The sequence below is a fragment of the Heptranchias perlo genome, unplaced genomic scaffold (assembly GCF_035084215.1).
Source record: "Heptranchias perlo isolate sHepPer1 unplaced genomic scaffold, sHepPer1.hap1 HAP1_SCAFFOLD_113, whole genome shotgun sequence".
Classification (NCBI taxonomy): domain Eukaryota; kingdom Metazoa; phylum Chordata; class Chondrichthyes; order Hexanchiformes; family Hexanchidae; genus Heptranchias; species Heptranchias perlo.
In genome coordinates, this window is record NW_027138352.1 from 577,466 (window position 1) to 598,648 (window position 21,183).

Here is a 21,183-nt window from a genome sequence, read left to right on the forward strand (position 1 = left end):
TGATTGATTCTGCGCATTAATTGACAGTATTTGATTGATTACCTGCAGTAATTGACAGTATTTGATTGATTATGTGCAGTAATTTACAATATTTGATTATGTGCAGCACTTGACAGTATTTGATTGATTACTTCCAGTAATTGACAGTATTTGATTGATTATGTGCAGTAATTGAGAGTATTTGTTAATGTGCAGTAATTGAGAGTATTTGATTGATTATGTGCAGTAATTGACAGTATTTGGTTGATTATGTACAGTAATTGACAGTATTTGATTGATTATGTGCAGTAAATGAAAGTATTTGATCGATTATGTGCAGTAATTGACAGTATTTGATTGATTATGTGCAGTAATTGACAGTAATTGACAGTATTTGATGGATTACATACAGTAATTGACAGTATTTGATTGATTATGTGCTGTAATTGACAGTATTTGATTGATTATGTGCAGTAATTGAGAGTATTTGATTGATTATGTGCAGTAATTGACAGTATTGGATTGATTACCTGCAGTATTTTACAGAATTTGATTATGTGCAGTAATTGACAATATTTAATTCTGTGCAGCAATTGACAGTATTTCATTGATTATGTGCAGTAATTGATAGTATTTGATTATGTGCAGTAATTGATCGTATATGATTGATTCCATACAGTAATTGACAGTATTTGATTGATTTATGTGCAGTAAATGAAAGTATTTGATCGATTACGTGCAGTAATTGACTGGTTACCCACAGCAATTGACAGTAATTGATTGATTATGTGCAGTAATTGACAGTATTTGATTGATTACGTGCAGCAATAGAAAGTATTTGATTGATTATGTACAGTAATTGACAGTAATTGAAAGTATTTGATTGCTTTTGTGCAGTAATTGATAGTATTTGATTGATTACGTGCAGTAATTGACAGTTATTGATTACGTGCAGTAATTCACAGTATTTGATTGATTATGTGCAGTAATTGACAGTATTTGATTGATTATGTGCAGTAATTGACATTATTTGATTATGTATAATAATTGACAGTATTTGATTGATTACATGCAGTAATTGACAGTATTTGATTGATTACGTGCAGTAATTGACAGTATTTGATTATGTGCAGTAATTCACAGTAGTTGATTGATTATGTGCAGTAATTGACATTATTTGATTATGTATAGTAATTGACAGTATTTGATTGATTACGTGCAGTAATTGACAGTATTTGATTGATTATGTGCAGTAATTGACATTATTTGATTATGTCTAATAATTGACAGTATTTGATTGATTACATGCAGTAATTGACAGTATTTGATTGATTACGTGCAGTAATTGACAGTATTTGATTATGTGCAGTAATTCACAGTATTTGATTGATTATGTGCAGTAATTGACAGTATTTGATTGATTACGTGCAGTAATTGACAGTATTTGATTGATTATGTGCAGTAATTGACAGTATTTGACTGATTATGCGCAGTAATTGACAGTATTTAATTGATTATGTGCAGTAATTGACGGTATTTGATTGATTATGTGCAGTAATTGACAGTATTTGATTATGTATAGTAATTGACAGTATTTGATTATGTGCAGTAATTGACAGTATTTGATTATGTATAGTAATTGACAGTATTTGATTATGTGCAGTAATTGACAGTATTTGATTGATTACGTGCAGTAATTGACAGTATTTGATTGATTATGTGCAGTAATTGACAGTATTTGATTGATTCTGCGCATTAATTGACAGTATTTGATTGATTACCTGCAGTAATTGACAGTATTTGATTGATAATGTGCAGTAATTGAGAGTATTTGTTAATGTGCAGTAATTGAGAGTATTTGATTGATTATGTGCAGTAATTGACAGTATTTGGTTGATTATGTACAGTAATTGACAGTATTTGATTGATTATGTGCAGTAATTGACAGTATTTGATTATGTGCAATAATTGATAGTATTTGATTGATTACGTGCAGTAATTGATCGTATATGATCGATTACGTGCAGTAATTGATCATATTTGATTGATTCCATACAGTAATTGATAGTATTTGATTATGTGCAGTAATTGACAATATTTGATTGATTGTGTAGATTAATCGACAGTATTTGATTGATGTAAAGTAATTGACAGTATTTGATTATGTGCAGTAATTGACATTATTTGATCGATCATGTATAGTAATTGACAGTATTTGATTGATTATGTGCAGTAATTGACAGTATTTGATCGATTATGCATAGTAATTGACAGTATTTGATTACGTAGAGTAATTGACAGTATTTGATTGATTATGTGCTGTAATTGACAGTAATTGACAGTATTTGATTGATTATGTGCAGTAATTGATAGTATTTGATTATGTACAGAAATTGACAGTATTTGATTGATTATGTGCAGTAATTGACAGTATTTGATTGATTATGTGCAGTAATTGACAGTATTTGTTTGATTACATGCAGTAATTGACAGTATTTGATTGATTATGTGCAGTAATTGACAGTATTTGATTGATTGCGTGCAGTAATTGACAGTATTTGATTGATTATGTGCAGTAATTGACAGTATTTGATTGATTACATGCAGTAATTGACAGAATTTGATTGATTATGTGCAGTAATTGACAGTATTTGATTGATTACCTGCAGTAATTGACAGTATTTGATTGATTATGTGCAGTAATTGACAGTATTTGATTATGTGCAGTAATTGACAGTATTTGGTTGATTATGTGCAGTAATTGACAGTATTTGATTGATTATGTGCAGTAATTCACAGTATTTGATTGATTATGTGCAGTAATTCACAGTATTTGATTATGTGCAGTAATTGATAGAATTTGTTTGATTACGTGCAGTAATTGATCGTATATGATCGATTACGTGCAGTAATTGATCGTATATGATTGATTCCATACAGTAATTGACAGTATTTGATTATGTGCAGTAATTGACAATGTTTGATTGATTGTGTAAATTAATCGACAGTATTTGATTGATGATGTACAGTAATTGACAGTATTTGATTATGTGCAGTAATTGACAGTATTTGATCGATTATGCATAGTAATTGACAGTATTTGATTACATAGGGTAATTGACAGTATTTGATTGATTATGTGCAGTAATTGACAATAATTGACAATATTTGATTGATTATGTGCAGTAATTGATTGTATTTGATTATGTACAGTAATTGACAGTATTTGATTGATTATGTGCAGTAATTGACAGTATTTGATTGATTGCGTGCAGTAATTGACAGTATTTGATTGATTTTTTGCAGTAATTGACAGTATTTGATTGATTACATGCAGTAATTGACAGAATTTGATTGATTATGTGCAGTAATTGACAGTATTTGATTGATTACCTGCAGTATTTGACAATATTTGATAATATGCAGTAATTGACAGTATTTGATTGAGTGCAGTAATTGACAGTATTTGATAGATTACGTGCAGTAATTGACAATATTTGATTCTGTGCAGCAATTGACAGTATTTCATTGATTATGTGCAATAATTGACAGTATTTGATTATGTACAGTAATTGACAGTATTTGATTGATTATGTGCAGTAATTGACAGTATTTGATTGATTGCGTGCAGTAATTGACAGTATTTGATTGATTTTTTGCAGTAATTGACAGTATTTGATTGATTACATGCAGTAATTGACAGAATTTGATTGATTATGTGCAGTAATTGACAGTATTTGATTGATTACCTGCAGTATTTGACAATATTTGATAATATGCAGTAATTGACAGTATTTGATTGAGTGCAGTAATTGACAGTATTTGATAGATTACGTGCAGTAATTGACAATATTTGATTCTGTGCAGCAATTGACAGTATTTCATTGATTATGTGCAATAATTGACAGTATTTGATTATGTGCAGTAATTGACAGTATTTGATTGATTACGTGCAGTAATTGATCGTATGTGATTGATTCCATACAGTAATTGACAGTATTTGATTGATTTATGTGCAGTAAATGAAAGTATTTGATCGATTACGTGCAGTAATTGACTGGTTACCCACAGCAATTGACAGTAATTGATTGATTATGTGCAGTAATTGACAGTATTTGATTGATTACGTGCAGCAATTGAAAGTATTTGATTGTTTATGTACAGTAATTGACAGTATTTGATTGATTATGTGCAGTAATTGACAGTAATTGAAAGTATTTGATTGCTTTTATGCAGTAATTGATAGTATTTGATTATCTTCAGTAATTGACTGTATTTGATTGATTACCTGCAGTATTTGACAGTAATTGATAGTATTTGATTGATTATATCCAGTAATTGACAGTATTTGATTGATTATGTGCAGTAATTGACAATATTTGATTATGTGCAGTAATTGATAGTATTTGATTGATTACGTGCAGTAATTGACAGTAATTGATTATGTGCAGTAATTGACAGTATTTGATTGATTACATGCAGTATTTGAAAGTATTTGATTGATTACGTGCAGTAATTCACAGTATTTGACTGTTTACATGCAGTATTTGAAAGTATTTGATTGATTACGTGCAGTAATTCACAGTATTTGATTGATTACGTGCAGTAATTCACAGTATTTGATTGATTATGTGCAGTAATTGACATTATTTGATTATGTATAGTAATTGACAGTATTTGATTGATTATATGCAGTAATTGACAGTATTTGATTGATTACTTGAAGTAATTGACAGTATTTGATTGATTACGTGCAGTAATTGACAGTATTTGATTACGTGCAGTAATTGACAGCATTTGATTGATTATGTGCAGTAATTGACAGTATTTGATTATGTATAGTAATTGACAGTATTTGATTATGTGCAGTAATTGACAGTATTTGATTACGTGCAGTAATTGACAGTATTTGATTGATTATGTGCAGTAATTGACAGTATTTGATTGATTCTGCGCATTAATTGACACTATTTGATTGATTACCTGCAGTAATTGACAGTATTTGGTTGATTATGTGCAGTAATTGACAATATTTTATTATGTGCAGCAATTGACAGTATTTGATTGATTACATCCAGTAATTGTGAGTATTTGATTGATTATGTGCAGTAATTGAGAGTATTTGTTTATGTGCAGTAATTGACAGAATTTGATTATGTGCAGTAATTGATAGTATTTGATGGATTACGTGCAGTAATTGATCGTATATGATCAATTACGTGCAGTAATTGATCGTATTTGATTGATTCCATACAGTAATTGACAGTATTTGATTGATTTATGTGCAGTAAATGAAAGTATTTGATCGATTACGTGCAGTAATTGACAGTATTTGATTGATTATGTGCAGTAATTGACAGTATTTGATTGATTATGTGCTGTAATTGACAGTATTTGATTGATTATGTGCAGTAATTGACAGTATTTGATTGATTATGTGCAGTAATTGACAGTATTTGATTGATTACCTGCAGTAATTGACAGTATTTGATTGATTATGTGCAGTAATTGACAGTATTTGATTATGTGCAGTAATTGACAGTATGTGGTTGATTATGTGCAGTAATTGACAGTATTTGATTGATTATGTGCAGTAATTGACAGTATTTGATTGATTATGTGCAGTAATTCACAGTATTTGATTGATTATGTGCAGTAATCACAGTATTTGATTATGTGCAGTAATTGATAGAATTTGATTGATTACGTGCAGTAATTGATCGTATATGATTGATTCCATACAGTAATTGACAGTATTTGATTATGTGCAGTAATTGACAATGTTTGATTGATTGTGTAAATTAATCGACAGTATTTGATTGATGATGTACAGTAATTGACAATATTTGATTATGTGCAGTAATTGACAGTAATTGATCGATTATGCATAGTAATTGACAGTATTTGATTACATAGAGTAATTGACAGTATTTGATTGATTATGTGCAGTAATTGACAGTAATTGACAATATTTGATTGATTATGTGCAGTAATTGATTGTATTTGATTATGTACAGTAATTGACAGTATTTGATTGATTATGTGCAGTAATTGACAGTATTTGATTGATTATGTACAGTAATTGACAGTATTTGATTGATTACATGCAGTAATTGACAGTATTTGATTGATTATGTGCAGTAATTGACAGTATTTTATTGATTGCGTGCAGTAATTGACAGTATTTGATTGATTTTTTGCAGTAATTGACAGTATTTGATTGATTACATGCAGTAATTGACAGAATTTGATTGATTATGTGCAGTAATTGACAGTATTTGATTACCTGCAGTATTTGACAATATTTGATAATGTGCAGTAATTGACAGTATTTCATTGATTATGTGCAGTAATTGACAGTATTTGATTATGTGCAGTAATTGATAGTATTTGATGGATTACGTGCAGTAATTGATCGTATATGATCAATTACGTGCAGTAATTGATCGTATTTGATTGATTCCATACAGTAATTGACAGTATTTGATTGATTTATGTGCAGTAATTGAAAGTATTTGATCGATTACGTGCAGTAATTGACAGTATTTGATTGATTATGTGCAGTAATTGACAGTATTTGATTGATTATGTGCTGTAATTGACAGTATTTGATTGATTATGTGCAGTAATTGACAGTATTTGATTGATTGCGTGCAGTAATTGACAGTATTTGATTGAGTGCAGTAATTGACAGTATTTGATTGATTACGTGCAGTAATTGACAATATTTGATTCTGTGCAGCAATTGACAGTATTTCATTGATTATGTGCAGTAATTGACAGTATTTGATTATGTGCAGTAATTGACAGTATTTGATTGATTACGTGCAGTAATTGATCGTATGTGATTGATTCCATACAGTAATTGACAGCATTTGATTGATTTATGTGCAGTAAATGAAAGTATTTGATCGATTACGTGCAGTAATTGACTGGTTACCCACAGCAATTGACAGTATTTGATTGATTATGTGCAGTAATTGACAGTATTTGATTGATTACGTGCAGTAATTGACAATATTTGATTCTGTGCAGCAATTGACAGTATTTCATTGATTATGTGCAGTAATTGACAGTATTTGATTATGTGCAGTAATTGACAGTATTTGATTGATTACGTGCAGTAATTGATCGTATGTGATTGATTCCATACAGTAATTGACAGTATTTGATTGATTTATGTGCAGTAAATGAAAGTATTTGATCGATTACGTGCAGTAATTGACTGGTTACCCACAGCAATTGACAGTAATTGATTGATTATGTGCAGTAATTGACAGTATTTGATTGATTACGTGCAGCAATTGAAAGTATTTGATTGTTTATGTACAGTAATTGACAGTATTTGATTGATTATGTGCAGTAATTGACAGTAATTGAAAGTATTTGATTGCTTTTATGCAGTAATTGATAGTATTTGATTATCTTCAGTAATTGACTGTATTTGCGTGATTACCTGCAGTATTTGACAGTAATTGATAGTATTTGATTGATTATGTGCAGTAATTGATAGTATTTGATTGATTATATCCAGTAATTGACAGTATTTGATTGATTATGTGCAGTAATTGACAATATTTGATTATGTGCAGTAATTGATAGTATTTGATTGATTACGTGCAGTAATTGACAGTAATTGATTATGTGCAGTAATTGACAGTATTTGATTGATTACATGCAGTATTTGAAAGTATTTGATTGATTACGTGCAGTAATTCACAGTATTTGATTGATTACATGCAGTTTTTGAAAGTATTTGATTGATTACGTGCAGTAATTCACAGTATTTGATTGATTATGTGCAGTAATTGACATTATTTGATTATGTATAGTAATTGACAGTATTTGATTGATTATATGCAGTAATTGACAGTATTTGATTGATTACTTGCAGTAATTGACAGTATTTGATTGATTACGTGCAGTAATTGACAGTATTTGATTACGTGCAGTAATTGACAGCATTTGATTGATTATGTGCAGTAATTGACAGTATTTGATTATGTATAGTAATTGACAGTATTTGATTATGTGCAGTAATTGACAGTATTTGATTATGTGCAGCAATTGACAGTATTTGATTGATTACAGCCAGTAATTGAGAGTATTTGATTGATTATGTGCAGTAATTGAGAGTATTTGTTTATGTGCAGTAATTGAGATTATTTGATTGATTATGTGCAGTAATTGACGGTATTTGATTGATTATGTACAGTAATTGACAGTATTTGATTGATTACATCCAGTAATTGACAGTATTTCATTGATTATGTGCAGTAATTGAGAGTATTTGTTTATGTGCAGTAATTGACAGTATTTGATTGATTATGTGCAGTAATTGACAGTATTTGATTATGTGCAGTGATTGACAATATTTGATTGATTATGTGCAGTAATTGACAGTTTTTGATTCATTATGTACAGTAATTCACAGTATTTGATTGATTATGTACAGTAATAGACCGTATTTGATTATGTACAGTAATTGACAGTATTTGATTGGTTATGTGCAGTAATTGACAGTATTTGATTATGTGCAGTAATTGACAGTATTTGATTGATTGTGTGCAGTATTTGACAGTATTTGATTGATTATGTTTAGTAATTGACAGTATTTGATTGATTACGTGCAGTAATTGACAGTATTTGATCGATCATGTATAGTAATTGACAGTATTTGATTGATTACGTCCAGTAATTGACAGTATTTGATTGATTATGTACAGTAATTGACAGTATTTGATTGATTATCTGCAGTAATTGACAGTATTTGATTGATTATGTGCAGTAATTGACAGTATTTGATTGATTACATCCTGTAATTGACAGTATTTGATTGTATACAGTAATTGACAGTATTTGATTATGTACATTAATCGACAGTATTTGATTGATTATTTACAGTAATTGACAGTATTTGATTATGTGCAGTAATTGACAGTATTTGATTGATTATATGCAGTAATTGACAGTATTGGATTATGTGCAGTAATTGACAGTATTTGATCAATCATGGGTAGTAATTGACAGTATTTGATCGATCATGGGTAGTAATTGACAGTATTTGATTGATTACATCCAGTAATTGACAGTATTTGATTGATTACATCCAGTAATTGACAGTATTTGATCGATTATGTATAGTAATTGACAGTATTTGATTGATTACATCCAGTAATTGACAGTATTTGATTCATTATGTGCAGTAATTGACAGTATTTTATTGATTATTTGCAGGAATTGACAGTATTTGATTATATGCAGTAATTGACAGTATTTGATTGATTACATCCAGTAATTGACAGTATTTAATTGATTATGTGCAGTAATTGACAGTATTTGATTGATTACGTACAGTAATTGACAGTTTTTGATTGATTATGTGCAATAATTGATAATATTTGATTAAGTGCAGTAATTGACAGTATTTGATTATGTACAGTAATTGACAATCTTTGATTGATGTACAGTAATTGACAGTTTTTGATTGATTATGTGCAGTAATTGACAGTATTTGATTATGTGCAGTAATTGACAATATTTGACTGATTCTGTGCAGTAATTGACAGTATTTTATTGATTATGTGGAGTAATTGACAATATTTGATTATGTGGAGTAATTGACAATATTTGATTATGTGCAGTAATTGACAGTATTTGATTGATTATGTGCAGTAATTGACAATATTTGATTAAGTGCAGTAATTGACAGTATTTGATTGATTCTGTGCAGTAATTGATAGTTTTTGATTGGTTAAGTGCAGTAATTGATAGTATTTGATTATGTGCAGTAATTGACAGTATTTGATTATGTGCAGTAATTGACAGTATTTGATTGATTATATGCAGTAATTGATAGTATTTGATTGATTCTGTGCAGTAATTGATAGTATTTGATTATTTGCAGTAATTGACAGTATTTGATTAATTAAGTGCAGTAATTGACAGTATTTGATTGATTATTTGCAGTAATTGACAGTATTTGATTAATTAACTGCAGTAATTGACAGTATTTGATTACGTGCAGTAATTGACAGTATTTGATTATGTGCAGTAATTGACAGTATTTGATTGATTGCGTCCAGTAATTGACAGTATTTGATTGATTATGTGCAGTAATTGACAGTATTTGATTGATTATGTGCAGTAATTGACAGTATTTGATTGATTATCTGCAGTAATTGACAGTATTTGATTTTGTGCAGTAATTGACAGTATTTGATTGATTATGTACATGAATCGACAGTATTTGATTTTGTGCAGTAATTGACAGTATTTGATTGATTATGCACAGTAATTGACAGTATTTGATTATGTGCAGTAATTGACAATATTTGACTGATTACGTGCAGTAATTGACAGTATTTGATTGATTATGTTCAGTAATTGACAGTATTTGATTGATTACGTGTAGTAATTGACAGTATTTGATTGATTACGTGCAGTAATTGACAGTATTTGATTATGTGCAGTAATTGACAGTATTTGATCGATCATGTCTAGTAATTGACAGTATTTGATTGATTGCTTCCAGTAATTGACAGTATTTGATTGATTATGTGCAGTAATTGACAGTATTTGATTGATTATGTGCAGTAATTGACAGTATTTGATTGATTATCTGCAGTAATTGACAGTATTTGATTGATTATGTGCAGTAATTTACAGTATTTGATTGGTTACGTCCTGTAATTGTCAGTATTTGATTATATTCAGTAATTAACAGTATTTGATTATGTACATTAATCGAAAGTATTTGATTGATTATGTGCAGTAATTTACAGTATTTGATTGGTTACGTCCTGTAATTGTCAGTATTTGATTATATTCAGTAATTAACAGTATTTGATTATGTACAGTAATTGACAGTATTTGATTATGTGCAGTAATTGACAGTATTTGATTGATTATGTGCAGTAATTGACAGTATTTGATTGATTATATGCAGTAATTGACAGTATTTGATTATGTGCAGTAAATGACAGTATTTGATCGATCATGGGTAGTAATTGACAGTATTTGATTGATTACATCCAGTAATTGACAGTATTTGATTGATTATGTGCAGTAATTGACAGTATTTTATTGATTATTTGCAGGAATTGACAGTATTTGATTATATGCAGTAATTGACAGTATTTGATTGATTATGTGCAGTAATTGACAGTATTTGATTATGTGCAGTAATTGACAGTATTTGATTGATTATGTGCATTAATTGACAGTATTTGAATGATTCTGTGCAGTAATTGACAGTATTTTATTGATTATGTGGAGTAATTGACAATATTTGATTATGTGCAGTAATTGACAGTATTTGATTGATTCTGTGCAGTAATTGATAGTATTTGATTGGTTAAGTGCAGTAATTGATAGTATTTGATTATGTGCAGTAATTGACAGTATTTGATTATGTGCAGTAATTGACAGTATTTGATTAATTAAGTGCAGTAATTGACAGTATTTGATTGATTATTTGCAGTAATTGACAGTATTTGATTAATTAACTGCAGTAATTGACAGTATTTGATTACGTGCAGTAATTGACAGTATTTGATTATGTGCAGTAATTGACAGTATTTGATTGATTATGTGCAGTAATTGACATTATTTGATTGATTACGTGCAGTAATTGACAGTATTTGATTAATTAAGTGCAGTAAATTACAGTATTTGATTGATTCTGTGCAGTAATTGACAGTATTTGATTGATTATGTTCAGTAATTGACCGTATTTTATTGATTATTTGCAGGAATTGACAGTATTTGATTATATGCAGTAATTGACAGTATTTGATTGATTACGTGCAGTAATTGACAGTATTTGATTGATTCTGTGCAGTAATTGATAGTATTTGATTGGTTAAGTGCAGTAATTGATAGTATTTGATTATGTGCAGTAATTGACAGTATTTGATTATGTGCAGTAATTGACAGTATTTGATTGATTATGTACAGTAATTGATAGTATTTGATTGATTATATGCAGTAATTGATAGTATTTGATTGATTCTGTGCAGTAATTGATAGTATTTGATTATTTGCAGTAATTGACAGTATTTGATTAATTAAGTGCAGTAATTGACAGTATTTGATTGATTATTTGCAGTAATTGACAGTATTTGATTAATTAACTGCAGTAATTGACAGTATTTGATTACGTGCAGTAATTGACAGTATTTGATTATGTGCAGTAATTGACAGTATTTTATTGATTTTGTGCAGTAATTGACAGTATTTGATTGATTACGTGCAGTAATTGACAGTATTTGATTAATTAAGTGCAGTAATTGACAGTATTTGATTGATTCTGTGCAGTAATTGACAGTATTTGATTGATTCTGTGCAGTAATTGACAGTATTTGTTTGATTCTGTCCAGTAATTGACAGTATTTGATTGATTACGTGCTGTAATTGACAGTATTTGATTGTATACAGTAATTGACAGTATTTGATTATGTACATTAATCGACAGTATTTGATCGATCATGTATAGTAATTGACAGTATTTGATTGATTACGTCCAGTAATTGACAGTATTTGATTGATTATGTACAGTAATTGACAGTATTTGATTGATTATCTGCAGTAATTGACAGTATTTGATTGATTATGTGCAGTAATTGACAGTATTTGATTGATTACATCCTGTAATTGACAGTATTTGATTGTATACAGTAATTGACAGTATTTGATTATGTACATTAATCGACAGTATTTGATTGATTATTTACAGTAATTGACAGTATTTGATTATGTGCAGTAATTGACAGTATTTGACTGATTATATGCAGTAATTGACAGTATTGGATTATGTGCAGTAATTGACAGTATTTGATCAATCATGGGTAGTAATTGACAGTATTTGATCGATCATGGGTAGTAATTGACAGTATTTGATTGATTACATCCAGTAATTGACAGTATTTGATTGATTACATCCAGTAATTGACAGTATTTGATCGATTATGTATAGTAATTGACAGTATTTGATTGATTACATCCAGTAATTGACAGTATTTGATTCATTATGTGCAGTAATTGACAGTATTTTATTGATTATTTGCAGGAATTGACAGTATTTGATTATATGCAGTAATTGACAGTATTTGATTGATTACATCCAGTAATTGACAGTATTTAATTGATTATGTGCAGTAATTGACAGTATTTGATTGATTACGTACAGTAATTGACAGTTTTTGATTGATTATGTGCAATAATTGATAATATTTGATTAAGTGCAGTAATTGACAGTATTTGATTATGTACAGTAATTGACAATCTTTGATTGATGTACAGTAATTGACAGTTTTTGATTGATTATGTGCAGTAATTGACAGTATTTGATTATGTGCAGTAATTGACAATATTTGACTGATTCTGTGCAGTAATTGACAGTATTTTATTGATTATGTGGAGTAATTGACAATATTTGATTATGTGGAGTAATTGACAATATTTGATTATGTGCAGTAATTGACAGTATTTGATTGATTATGTGCAGTAATTGACAATATTTGATTAAGTGCAGTAATTGACAGTATTTGATTGATTCTGTGCAGTAATTGATAGTTTTTGATTGGTTAAGTGCAGTAATTGATAGTATTTGATTATGTGCAGTAATTGACAGTATTTGATTATGTGCAGTAATTGACAGTATTTGATTGATTATATGCAGTAATTGATAGTATTTGATTGATTCTGTGCAGTAATTGATAGTATTTGATTATTTGCAGTAATTGACAGTATTTGATTAATTAAGTGCAGTAATTGACAGTATTTGATTGATTATTTGCAGTAATTGACAGTATTTGATTAATTAACTGCAGTAATTGACAGTATTTGATTACGTGCAGTAATTGACAGTATTTGATTATGTGCAGTAATTGACAGTATTTGATTGATTGCGTCCAGTAATTGACAGTATTTGATTGATTATGTGCAGGAATTGACAGTATTTGATTGATTATGTGCAGTAATTGACAGTATTTGATTGATTATCTGCAGTAATTGACAGTATTTGATTTTGTGCAGTAATTGACAGTATTTGATTGATTATGTACATGAATCGACAGTATTTGATTTTGTGCAGTAATTGACAGTATTTGATTGATTATGCACAGTAATTGACAGTATTTGATTATGTGCAGTAATTGACAATATTTGACTGATTACGTGCAGTAATTGACAGTATTTGATTGATTATGTTCAGTAATTGACAGTATTTGATTGATTACGTGTAGTAATTGACAGTATTTGATTGATTACGTGCAGTAATTGACAGTATTTGATTATGTGCAGTAATTGACAGTATTTGATCGATCATGTCTAGTAATTGACAGTATTTGATTGATTGCTTCCAGTAATTGACAGTATTTGATTGATTATGTGCAGTAATTGACAGTATTTGATTGATTATGTGCAGTAATTGACAGTATTTGATTGATTATCTGCAGTAATTGACAGTATTTGATTGATTATGTGCAGTAATTTACAGTATTTGATTGGTTACGTCCTGTAATTGTCAGTATTTGATTATATTCAGTAATTAACAGTATTTGATTATGTACATTAATCGAAAGTATTTGATTGATTATGTGCAGTAATTTACAGTATTTGATTGGTTACGTCCTGTAATTGTCAGTATTTGATTATATTCAGTAATTAACAGTATTTGATTATGTACAGTAATTGACAGTATTTGATTATGTGCAGTAATTGACAGTATTTGATTGATTATGTGCAGTAATTGACAGTATTTGATTGATTATATGCAGTAATTGACAGTATTTGATTATGTGCAGTAAATGACAGTATTTGATCGATCATGGGTAGTAATTGACAGTATTTGATTGATTACATCCAGTAATTGACAGTATTTGATTGATTATGTGCAGTAATTGACAGTATTTTATTGATTATTTGCAGGAATTGACAGTATTTGATTATATGCAGTAATTGACAGTATTTGATTGATTATGTGCAGTAATTGACAGTATTTGATTATGTGCAGTAATTGACAGTATTTGATTGATTATGTGCATTAATTGACAGTATTTGAATGATTCTGTGCAGTAATTGACAGTATTTTATTGATTATGTGGAGTAATTGACAATATTTGATTATGTGCAGTAATTGACAGTATTTGATTGATTCTGTGCAGTAATTGATAGTATTTGATTGGTTAAGTGCAGTAATTGATAGTATTTGATTATGTGCAGTAATTGACAGTATTTGATTATGTGCAGTAATTGACAGTATTTGATTAATTAAGTGCAGTAATTGACAGTATTTGATTGATTATTTGCAGTAATTGACAGTATTTGATTAATTAACTGCAGTAATTGACAGTATTTGATTACGTGCAGTAATTGACAGTATTTGATTATGTGCAGTAATTGACAGTATTTGATTGATTATGTGCAGTAATTGACATTATTTGATTGATTACGTGCAGTAATTGACAGTATTTGATTAATTAAGTGCAGTAAATTACAGTATTTGATTGATTCTGTGCAGTAATTGACAGTATTTGATTGATTATTTGCAGGAATTGACAGTATTTGATTATATGCAGTAATTGACAGTATTTGATTGATTACGTGCAGTAATTGACAGTATTTGATTGATTATGTGCAGTAATTGACAATATTTGATTAAGTGCAGTAATTGACAGTATTTGATTGATTCTGTGCAGTAATTGACAGTATTTGATTGATTATGTGCAGTAATTGACAGTATTTGATTGATTATGTGCAGTAATTGACATTATTTGATTGATTACGTGCAGTAATTGACAGTATTTGATTAATTAAGTGCAGTAAATTACAGTATTTGATTGATTCTGTTCAGTAATTGACCGTATTTTATTGATTATTTGCAGGAATTGACAGTATTTGATTATATGCAGTAATTGACAGTATTTGATTGATTACGTGCAGTAATTGACAGTATTTGATTGATTATGTGCAGTAATTGACAATATTTGATTAAGTGCAGTAATTGACAGTATTTGATTGATTCTGTGCAGTAATTGATAGTATTTGATTGGTTAAGTGCAGTAATTGATAGTATTTGATTATGTGCAGTAATTGACAGTATTTGATTATGTGCAGTAATTGACAGTATTTGATTGATTATGTACAGTAATTGATAGTATTTGATTGATTATATGCAGTAATTGATAGTATTTGATTGATTCTGTGCAGTAATTGATAGTATTTGATTATTTGCAGTAATTGACAGTATTTGATTAATTAAGTGCAGTAATTGACAGTATTTGATTGATTATTTGCAGTAATTGACAGTATTTGATTAATTAACTGCAGTAATTGACAGTATTTGATTACGTGCAGTAATTGACAGTATTTGATTATGTGCAGTAATTGACAGTATTTTATTGATTTTGTGCAGTAATTGACAGTATTTGATTGATTACGTGCAGTAATTGACAGTATTTGATTAATTAAGTGCAGTAATTGACAGTATTTGATTGATTCTGTGCAGTAATTGACAGTATTTGATTGATTCTGTGCAGTAATTGACAGTATTTGTTTGATTCTGTCCAGTAATTGACAGTATTTGATTGATTACGTGCTGTAATTGACAGTATTTGATTGATTATGTGCAGTAATTGACAGTATTTGATTGATTACGTGCTGCACCTGCTCTATTTGCCCACTTGCTCTGTTTCAAACCTGGGCCCAGTTTTGCTGTTTGGGTTGTCGTGGTGTCTCTGTCTGATTCTGATCATGTGATGTGTTTCCAGGGTCGCACTGGCCGTGCTGGCCTTCCTGGTGCTGATGGGCTGCCCGGCCCACCTGGTACATCGCTCATGTTGCCGGTAAGTAAGAGTGTGTGTGGAGGAGGGGGCTTCAATCCGTGTCAGAGCAGCAAACTCTCCCCCAGCAGCGGCCGGGGTCCTGAGGAGACTCCCATCGACACCCTAGGGCTCCCGGAGCACCCTCTTTAATACCCTCGGTGATGATCCTCACCACTCGTTCCCACGGGCTGCGGATCACTCGCTGAAGTAGATGGAATCATCGAATTTTACAGTGAGAAGGCCGTTCGGCCCATCCTGTCTGTGCCGGCTCTTCGAAAGAGCTATCCAATTAGTCCCACTCCCCACAGCCCTGAAAATTTCTCAAACATTTATCCAATTCCCTTTTGAAAGCTATTATTGAATCTGCTTCCACCACCCTTTCAGGCAGCGCATTCCACATCGCTGCGTCAAAAAAAATCCTCCTCATCTCCCCCCCTTCTGGCTCTTTTGCCAATTACCTTAAATCTGTGACCTCTGGTTATCGACCACCCCTGCCAGTGAAAATAGACTCCCGGGGCCAGCACCCTTGCTGAGAGTGCCTCTCATAAAATGTTGGTGGGCTGACGACACACAGGTCATGCCTGAGCTTCTGATACACATCGAGTTACATCGAAACTGCAGCACAGAAACAGGCCGTTCGGCCCGACTGCTCTGTGCTGGCCTTTTATGCTCCACACGAGCCTCCTCCCACCCTGCTTCATCTAAACCTATCAGCATATCCTTCTATCCCTTTCTCCCTCATGTGTTTATCCAGCTTCCCCTTAAATGCAACGATGCTAATCGCCCCAACTACTCCTGGTGGTCACGAGTTCCCCATCCTAACCGTCCTTTGGGTGAAGATAGGCTCCCAGTGGGCGAGACTCTCTGTCAGAGGTGTGAAGTCAGGAGATTACCCCTGCAGTGCACTCACCACTGGATGCAGACAGTGTGCTGACAGTGAGTGGTTCCGTAGCAGACAGTGCCCTTTGCTGGGAGCACCGCAGGTAGACAGGCAGGAGCCCAAAGGACTCTGAACATTGGCCCTCTCCCTGTAGGATTGCGGTTTTTTCTAACCACTTGTCTTCTTATTTTTATCCCCCCTGTTTTCAGTTCCGATTTGGCGCAAGCGGAGGTGATAAGGGACCAGTTGTGTCTGCCCAAGAGGCCCAAGCCCAGGCCATTCTACAACAAGCCCGGGTAAGCACTGGTTACTGTAACCCTGACTGAGCCCCAGCTGCCCTGCCACCTGCCCGGGTTATCCTGCTTCGACCCAGGCCGACCTGCAGCAGACTTGCTCCACCTTGGCCAAGTTCAGCCTCGTTCCCTTTCAACGGCTGCCAACAACAACAACTTGCATTTATATAGCGCCTTTAACGTCGTAAAACGTCCCAAGGCGCTTCACAGGAGCGATTATCAGACAAAATTTGACACCGAGCCACATAAGGAGATATTAGGACAGGTGACCAAAAGCTTGGTCAAAGAGGTAGGTTTTAAGGAGCATCTTAAAGGAGGAGAGAGAGGCGGAGAGGTTTAGGGAGGGAATTCCAGAGTTTAGGGCCCAGGCAGCTGAAGGCACGGCCGCCAATGGTGGAGCGATTAAAATCGGGGGATGCGCAATAGGCCAGAATTGGAGGAGTGCAGAGATCTCGGAGGGTTGTAGGGGTTGGAGGAGGTTACAGAGGTAGGGAGGGGGGCGAGGCCATGGAGGGATTTGAAAACAAGGATGAGAATTTTAAAATGGAGGCGTTCCCGGACCGGGAGCCAATGTCGGTCAGCGAGCACAGGGGGTGATGGGTGAACAGGACTTAGGATACAGGCAGCAGAGTTTTGGATGAGCTCAAGTTTACAGAGGGTGGAATATGGGAGGCCGGCCAGGAGAGCATTGGAGTAGATGAGTCTGGAGGTAACAATGACATGGATGAGGGTCTCAGCAGCAGATGAGCTGAGGCGGGGGTGGAGATGGGCGATGTTACGGAGGTTGAAGTAGGCGGTCTTGGTGATGGAGCGGATAGGTGGAGGCCAAAACAGGATGTGTGTGTGTGGGGAGGGGGAAAGGGGTCTCAAATGAGCACCAAGGAAACAGGTGTTGTGACTCCGCAGAAATAAGTGTCAACCACAGGCTTCTACCTTGAGAATGGAACTGTCTGATTGGCTTGGTGACGCTAAGTAACGGCTGTCATGTGGGGGGGGCAAAGTGCATGGAACACCACCGTTTCCGTGGAAACCCAGTTGCGTGCGGCTCCATGAACTGAGCAATGGGTTCGGGCCTAGGCCTTGGGCTGTGTGAATCCTGCCCTCAGAGTATCTGGTCTGAGAGTCTTTCGTGTAACCTCCTTTGTTGACCCCGCGGGGCTCTCCCTTTCTCTTCCAGTTGGCGTTACGAGGTGCTTCAGGTCCCATGGGTTTCACAGGAAGACCAGGCCCGCTGGTAAGTAACCTCGTCCCTGCCTCCTGCCTTTCCACTGCTTTGTCTGTTGTCCAAATCAGCACGGCGTCAATGGACAATGAAGAACAGTGGGATTGGGTGAGGCTATTAAGGGGGAAGAAACGGGCTCCAAACTTAATAAACTAAAATAGCAAAACTTAGAAGGAAGTCTAAGCCGCCAATGAGGCCTAAGATCTTTTTAATGCAAGGAGTCATGGTGATGTTGATCCCTTATTATGTACCAGGGATACCATCCAATCATTCAGGCATGGCTCAGTGGGTCGCACTCTCACCTCTGCGTCAGAAGGTCATGGGGTCAAGTCCCACTGCAGTGACTTGAGCAAATAATCCAGGCCGACTCTCCCAGTGCAGTGCTGAGGGAGTGCTGCACTGTTGGAGGGTCACTACTGAGGGAGTGCTGCACTGTTGGAGGTCGGTACTGAGGGAGCGTTGCACTGTTGGAGGTCGGTACTGAGGGAGTGCTGCACTGTCGGAGGGTCACTACTGAGGGAGTGCTGCACTGTCGGAGGGTCAGTACTGAGGGAGTGCTGCACTGTCGGAGGGTCACTACTGAGGGAGTGCTGCACTGTCGGAGGGTCAGTACTGAGGGAGTGCTGCAATGTCGGAGGGTCAGTATTGAGGGAGTGCTGCTCTGTTGGAGATCGGTACTGAGGGAGTGCTGCACTGTCGGAGGGTCAGTACTGAGGGAGTGCTGCACTGTCGGAGGGGCAGTACTGAGGGAATGCTGCAATGTCGGAGGGTCAGTACTGAGGGAGTGCTACACTGTTGGAGGGTCAGTACTGAGGGAGTGCTGCACTGTCGGAGGGGCTGCACTGTCGGAAGATCAGTACTGAGGGAGTGCTCCACTGTCGAGCGTCAGTACTGAGGGAGTGCTGCACTGTCGGAGGATCAGAACTGAGGGAGCGCTGCACTGTCGGAGGGGCAGTCCTGAGGGAGTGCTGCACTGTCGGAGGGTCAGTGCTGAGGGAGTGCTGCACTGTCGGAGGGTCAGTACTGAGGGAGTGCTGCACTGTCGGAGGATCAGAACTGAGGGAGCGCTGCACTGTCGGAGGGGCAGTCCTGAGGGAGTGCTGCACTGTCGGAGGGTCAGTGCTGAGGGAGTGCTGCACTGTCGGAGGGTCAGAACTGAGGGAGTGCTGCACTGTCGGAGGGCCAGTACTGAGGGAATGCTGCACTGTCGGAGGTCGGTACTGAGGGAGTGCTGCACTGTCAAAGGGTCAGTACTGAGGGAGCGCTGCATTGTCGGAGGGCCAGTACTGAGGGAGCGCTGCACTGTCGGAGGGTCAGTACTGAGGGAGCGCTGCACTGTCTGAGGGTCAGTGCTGAGGGAGCGCTGCACTGTCGAAGGGTCAGTCCTGAGGGAGTGCTGCAATGTCGGAGGGCCAGTACTGAGGGAGTGCTGCACTGTCGCAGGGTCAGTACTGAGGGAGTGCTGCACTGTCAAAGGGTCAGTGCTGAGGGAGTGCTGCACTGTCAAAGGGTCAGTACTGAGGGAGTGCTGCACTGTTGGAGGGTCAGTGCTGAGGGAGTGCTGCACTGTCGGAGGGTCAGTACAGAGGGAGTGCTGCACTGTCGGAGGGTCAGTACAGAGGGAGTGCTGCACTGTCGGAGGGTCAGTGCTGAGGGAGTGCTGCACTGTCAAAGGGTCAGTACTGAGGGAGTGCTGCACTGTTGGAGGGTCAGTGCTGAGGGAGTGCTGCACTGTCGGAGGGTCAGTGCTGAGGGAGCGCTGCACTGTCGGAGGGTCAGTACTGAGGGAGTGCTGCACTGTCGGAGGGTCAGTACTGAGGGAGTGCTGCACTGTCGGAGGGTCAGTACTGAGGGAGTGCTGCACTGTCGGAGGGTCAGTACTGAGGGAGCGCTGCACTGTCGGAGGGTCAGTGCTGAGGGAGTGCTGCACTGTCGGATGGTCAGTACTGAGGGAGCGCTGCACTGTTGGAGGGGCAGTACTGA

The 21,183-nt window shown here is 34.7% G+C and overlaps 1 protein-coding gene across 1 annotated transcript in view; it reads left to right on the plus strand.

The window, feature by feature from the left end:
• LOC137307843 (collagen alpha-1(V) chain-like) overlaps nt 1-21,183 on the plus strand; it is a 522,869-nt gene that overhangs the window by 313,632 nt on the left and 188,054 nt on the right. Inside the window, exons 12-14 of the mRNA XM_067976930.1 lie at nt 16,752-16,826; nt 17,895-17,981; nt 19,156-19,212. Of these exons, the coding sequence (XP_067833031.1) occupies nt 16,752-16,826; nt 17,895-17,981; nt 19,156-19,212 (219 nt within the window). The remainder of the gene's footprint in view (nt 1-16,751; nt 16,827-17,894; nt 17,982-19,155; nt 19,213-21,183) is intronic.